This window comes from Ptychodera flava, unplaced genomic scaffold, assembly GCF_041260155.1.
Source record: "Ptychodera flava strain L36383 unplaced genomic scaffold, AS_Pfla_20210202 Scaffold_31__1_contigs__length_3010019_pilon, whole genome shotgun sequence".
NCBI classification, from domain to species: Eukaryota; Metazoa; Hemichordata; class Enteropneusta; family Ptychoderidae; genus Ptychodera; species Ptychodera flava.
In genome coordinates this window covers 948916-954765 of record NW_027248353.1, presented here as the reverse complement: position 1 = coordinate 954765, position 5850 = coordinate 948916, and the positions used below count along the sequence as shown (strand labels likewise).

Sequence of the window (5850 nt, the reverse complement as noted above, 5' to 3'; positions counted from 1 at the left end):
CAGCATCCCCAAGAAAGTATGCAACTGTTGTCAAGGGACTGTTGGAAAATCTGTCTCCAAAAAAGAAAGCTGCAGTTAAAAAAATTGGTCTGACATCTATCAAAGAAAAGGAAAAACTTGAAAATGTGTGTAGGACTGTAAGATCGACCTTTAAGTCCCTTGATAATGCAAAGTCGGCGAGAAGAGCATTCCTGATAGCACTAGCTAGAAGCACAAAAAGAAAATATGGTATCAAGAGAAACCTTAGTCGACAGCTTGGTATCAGATGGCAGACTTTGGTGAAGGCATCATCCATTAGCAAGTTGGAAAGAAAGAGGAGATCAGACAGTGTATCAAATACTACAGCACAGTCCATCCAGGATTTTTATATCAGTCCGGACCAGTCCGTTGAGTTGCCAGAAAGAAAAACACTACAACAACAGCACATCCTTAACAGATCTCTCAAAGATGTACATCACCAGTGGTTGCAGGAAAATTCAGATTCAGGAGAACAAGTTGGGCTGTCAAAGTTTTGTGAACTGAGGCCGAAAATGTGAAACTGCAGAAACAACGACAGTTCAATCAGTGTTTGTGTGAATATTGCATAAATGTGGAACTGAAACTGAAAGAAATCAATAAGGCAGCTCAGCGACATAACTTACTAGATGTCAGGATAAAGAATAATATGATGCTAACGACATTGGCTTATGCCACAAAGAAGATGGAAGTCAGTACCACAAGCTTGACTGCATCAAAAGAAGTTGTACAGAGTGCGGTGTATACCTCATCAAAGAAAGACTGTCGCCATTGATGAGACACAAGTCTACAGTAACTTGGTACAGGTGGGAAACTGTGTCAGAAGGAGCTGAAAATAGGAAGAAGAAATCTCTTGTCAGAAAAACAGGCACCACAGAAGACTTGGTAAATGAACTTATAGAAGAGCTCACACCTTTTCCTCAACATCTCTTTAATGCTTACTGGCAGTATGCTCAGTTTACGAATGCAACAAAGAAACATCCATCTGACACTGTAGTTCTTTGCATGGACTTCGCAGAAAATTATACGTGCCAACTACAGAATGAAGTGCAAGCTGCACACTGGACTCATACTCAAGTCACAATCCATCCAGTTATTGCATACTACAAAGAAAACGGTAAAGAAGTGAGAGAAGCCATCGTATTCGTATCCGACGATTTGAACCATGATAGCCATGCTGTACACGTTTTCACAGGCATTGTCAACACCCATATGAAAGACAGAAGAAATCTAGACATGCAGAAAATGATTATCTTCTCTGATGGATGTGCTGCACAATATAAATCACGCACACCGTTTGCTGACGTGTCTTTTGCCAAAGAAGACATGAACTGCACACTGGAGAGAAATTTCTTTGGGTCAAGGCATGGAAAAGGACCGTGTGATGGTGAGGGAGGTGTCGTCAAGGCTGCAATAACCAGAGCTGTCAAGAATGAAGTATTCATACCCAGTGATGCAAAGTCTGTCTATGATTTCTGTCGTAAATCACTGTCAAAGGAGTCTGAGTCATTTAAACGAACTTTCTATTGGATACCTACCTACAACATCCAGCGTAACAGGCCATCTCGTCTGGTAAAAACTGTGAAAGGGACCCGGCAACTCCATTCAGTACTAAGCACTGGAGAGGCGTACGTACTGAAGAAACGACCATTGTCATGCTATTGCAGCCATTGCATGCTGGGAAATGCAGATGAGTGTGACAATCAGGAGTGGGTAGAGCCCTGGAGAGATCTGAAGCTGTTCCCCATAAAGAATGTTCATCATGGTAAGCACTCAATCATACTTTAACACCATCAACATATAAAGAACAAAGACTTGTGCATTATCAATGCGGTGTTTTAGATGTGAATTCAATTGTACCTAATGGGTGAAAATTTAAATCGTCAACTTACCTGCATATATTGTACACGTGTACTTCAGTGTAAAGATGGGGTTCTGCATTGGAAAACTAACTTTATTTATATATTGTCATTTCACTTTCAGATGTGAATCCTGAACCCAGTGTCATCCAGTGTAACGAGCCTTGTGTCATCCAGTCTAACACGCCTGGTGTCATCCAGTCTAATGAGCCTTGTGTCATCCAGTCTAACACGCCTGGTGTCATCCAGTCTAATGAGCCCTGTGTCATCGAGTCAAACGAACCTAGTGTCATCCAGTCTAACGAGCCTAGTGTCATCCAGTCTAACACGCCTGATGTCATCCAGTCTAATGAGCCAAATGTCATCCAGTCTAATGAGCCAAGTGTCATCCAGTCTAACAATGAGCCAAGTGTCATCCAGTCTAACAATGAGCCTAAAGTCATCCAGTCTAGCGAGCCTAGTATCATTGAGTTTAACACGCCTAGTGTCATCCAGTCTAACACACCAAGTGTCATCCAGTCTAACGAGCCTAGTGTCATCCAGTCTAACACGCCTGGTGTCATCCAGTCTAACGAGCCAAGTGTCATCCAGTCTAACAATGAGCCAAGTGTCATCCAGTCTAACAATGAGCCTAAAGTCATCCAGTCTAGCGAGCCTAGTATCATTGAGTTTAACACGCCTAGTGTCATCCAGTCTAACGAGCCTAGTGTCATCCAGTCTAACGAGCCTAGTGTCATCCAGTCTAACATGCCTGGTGTCATCCAGTCTAACGAGCCAAGTGTCATCCAGTCTAATGATGATGAGTGTAAAAGTACACAAGCAGATGAAAGGTCAGTACTCTATCTCAAGTACGAGGTCCTCTATCAATATGTTGAATGCAGTTGTCTTTCATGAGATTGTGGGCATTCTTTTTTTTTGCACAATGTAGACTTTGTTAAATGGAGTACAGACTTGATGTCTTTTTTTTAAACACTCTCTGTTAATGTGTATAGATGCAGAGCATGCCAAATCACATACAATTTTTCATATTTGCAGTTTTTGTTTCTATGATAAAGGACTTTGTAATTCCATAAACTAGAAATGTCATATTAAAATGAAATATGATTATAGCTGTACTCTCAAATATTTTAAATATGTGCACTTTATTTCTTTTGCAGGTGTAAATTACATATTTGTGACTATGTGCTGACCAATGTGTACAATACACGAGGCCGTCCACAAGTGTTCCTTGGACAGGTATGATTGAGCTTGCTGGTTTGTACAACCCAAATGTTACAATTTCAACAACAATGTGATTAAATTCAGATGTAGGAAGGTCTCAGTCTTTTCATGTTTTATTCCTGTAATGTTTACTAATGCTGTCCTAGTCTCTAGAGAGCTGAGGATAATAGCATAAATATTAATGGAAAAGACAGAGTATACCTCGAAATCTGATTCTATAATCAAATTGCCTCAGAAATTCTTGTTTTGATTGCTGTTAAATGTGCAGAAGAAAGGCAATTTTGGTTCATTGTGCTCAAATAATATCGTGGTGACCTATACGGGCCAATGGTCCCGGTCTCTGTGTCATTCCCCGACGTTAACCATGATTATAGCAATGCCATAGCAACCATAAATCTTCATAGATAAAGTACTTTTGTAATGGAAATATTGTAAGCATCACTTCTAATATTGACACTACTCAATATATTTTTCCTGCAGATCGTTCAACAAGATGATGCCCTCTACCAGGTAAAATATATGAAAAAAGTTGGAAATGGAAGGTACATCTGGCCCACACAAGACGACGTATCTTGGTTGCCCATGGAAGACATTATAAATACAGTCAATCTTAAATTATTGACATCGAGAGGACACTTCATTTTCAATGAAGATGAAATCAGTAGTAAATCATCATAATGCAATATTTTATGCCAAACATTTATGCATGCAGACAAGCTTGGATTACTTACCGTTAGGCCGTCACACACTGTGACATAGTGTGCCAAAGAACAAAGTAAATACCTGTTAACTGAATGAATTTACCCCAGAATGTCAACATTAATGAACTTACCTGAAGTGGACTTTTCTCATCATTCAAGGCAATTTTTACAGAGTATTTTGTCAAGTGTTGTTCTATTTGTTATGAACATATTTTTCCATAATTTTTTTCCGTATTTCTAAATCGATCTTTGCTTGCAGACAGGCATGTTAATGTTGGAATTTGAAATGTTTGAAAGACAAGAGAGTTAGTTAAAAATCTACCTTTCCAGGTGACGTCGCAAGCCGATGGCACTGTGTACATTGTTGTGATGCACGTTTAACTGCATATTTCTCATAACTTGCTCTACAAATTTGTAGAGAGGACTTTCACTCCTGGACGTGTACCTGTATATGAAAGTGTAACTGATACTCTTCAGTAGCTAAAAATTGTTGACTCAACGAGTTATGTGTTTAAATGCCTTTAGACTCACAATATTGAGTCTTTTTCCTGGAGTTGGAGAAACGTTTTTGTCAGTTTTACAAAGAATGTCCAAAGTATCCAGATACCAAAGTTGGTAAACCACTGTTAACTTCCTAGCAATGTTCCTATCAATGAAGATAGGAATGTGGCTAGGGAATTAATAGGGGTTTATCAACTTTGGTAGCTGGTTACTTAATCAACTGTCACAGACAGTTTTGAATAAATACTTACCTTAAACTAATTTAGTACTTGTGCGATGCCCAGGTATTGTTGAATGCAGTTGAATGACACATTTTGATGTAGGTTTCAAGGGAACACATTCAGCTTGACCTCTGTGGTGAAGGAAAAGATCACTGAGCTACCACCTTTGAAGGTTATAACCATTTGATTTGCAGGAGAATAGAGAAAATGGCTGTTCCGGCAAATGTTTTCCCGACGTCACTGTGACAGCAATTGTTTTTTGATATGTTTTGCTTTTTTTCATCAAGACATTACATGATCAAGATATTTTGTCCTTCACTGGTCAACAATATTTTCAAAACCTTCCTCCATCCACCACTAAGAAATCAAATTGTTCTCCCCGAACACTTACCTTTCAATACACTCTGACTTACCTGTAAATATTCCAATAGCCAATGTTGTATTTTGCCCTGAAACTTACCTTTCAATACACTCCAACTTACCTGTCCAATATTCAAGTAACAATGTTGTATTTTGCCCTGAAACTTACCTTTGAATACACTCCAACTTACCTGTCAATATTCAAGTGGCCAATGTTTTATTTTGCACTGTTCTCTGATTACACTTTAGTCCAGATTGTGGAGGTATTTTAACAACCCTCTTAAGAAGTCATATGAAGTGGTCCCCTATACAACTGAGCCATAGGATGTATAGGGACCACTTCATGTGACTTCTGAAGAGGGTTGTTAAAATACCTCCACAATCTGGACTAAGGTGTAATGTTTTGCAGAATTTGAAGATATTCAACAATCACCAGTCAAAATGAAATGATCCCTTGATGGTCTAAAGACGATATCTCATATCAATATGTCAAGTAAATAGAATTCAGAGGCAGGAAGCATATTAAAAAAGATGTCATTAGAAGGAAATTTTAAGTTAGGGCTCCCTCCCACTCTCTCCAGGCTTGGGACTGGCAAGTGCTCAAAGAAAGAGAAATGGGAAAATGAAAGAGAATGTAAATGAGTGAAAAATGGTGATGGATGAAAGAACATGCAAAGTGCACTTGGCGTGGTTAAGCCCTAAATCTAAGCATTCAGGAGAAAATTATGTGCTTACTCTACAGGTCATGTGAGCGAAGCAGGATTAACAAAATGCAGTTTGTGGACAGTGACAGTGCCCTCTAACAAGAGATTTCAGGAAGCTTTAGAGTCAACTGAAAAATTTGTGAAATTTTCTTGTGTCACAATGTATAATTCAACTGAAAATTGTTTTGAGTGACAGAGAATATTCATGAGTCATGGCATGCCAAATAGGCTCAGAGGGCATACTTTTTATGGATCCCATGTTTGATGT

The 5850-nt window shown here is 39.0% G+C and overlaps 1 protein-coding gene across 1 annotated transcript; it reads left to right on the top strand.

Moving 5' to 3' along the window:
* Positions 1 to 688: 688 nt before the first annotated feature.
* LOC139127432 (RE1-silencing transcription factor A-like) lies at positions 689 to 4562 on the top strand. The gene is made up of 4 exons (XM_070693358.1): positions 689 to 1780; positions 1999 to 2704; positions 3032 to 3110; positions 3576 to 4562. The coding sequence occupies exons 1-4, from the start codon at positions 790 to 792 to the stop codon at positions 3771 to 3773; spliced, it is 1974 nt and encodes a 657-aa protein (XP_070549459.1). The 5' UTR covers positions 689 to 789; the 3' UTR covers positions 3774 to 4562.
* Positions 4563 to 5850: the final 1288 nt, after the last annotated feature.

Bases quoted from the DNA above. Each gene is read 5' to 3' on its own strand.
- LOC139127432 (XM_070693358.1), top strand. From the start codon at position 790: ATGAGACACAAGTCTACAGTAACTTGGTACAGGTGGGAAACTGTGTCA. The intron at 1,781-1,998 runs GTAAGCACTCAA...TTTCACTTTCAG, and splicing joins CATAAAGAATGTTCATCATG to ATGTGAATCCTGAACCCAGT. The intron at 3,111-3,575 runs GTATGATTGAGC...TTTTTCCTGCAG, and splicing joins CACAAGTGTTCCTTGGACAG to ATCGTTCAACAAGATGATGC.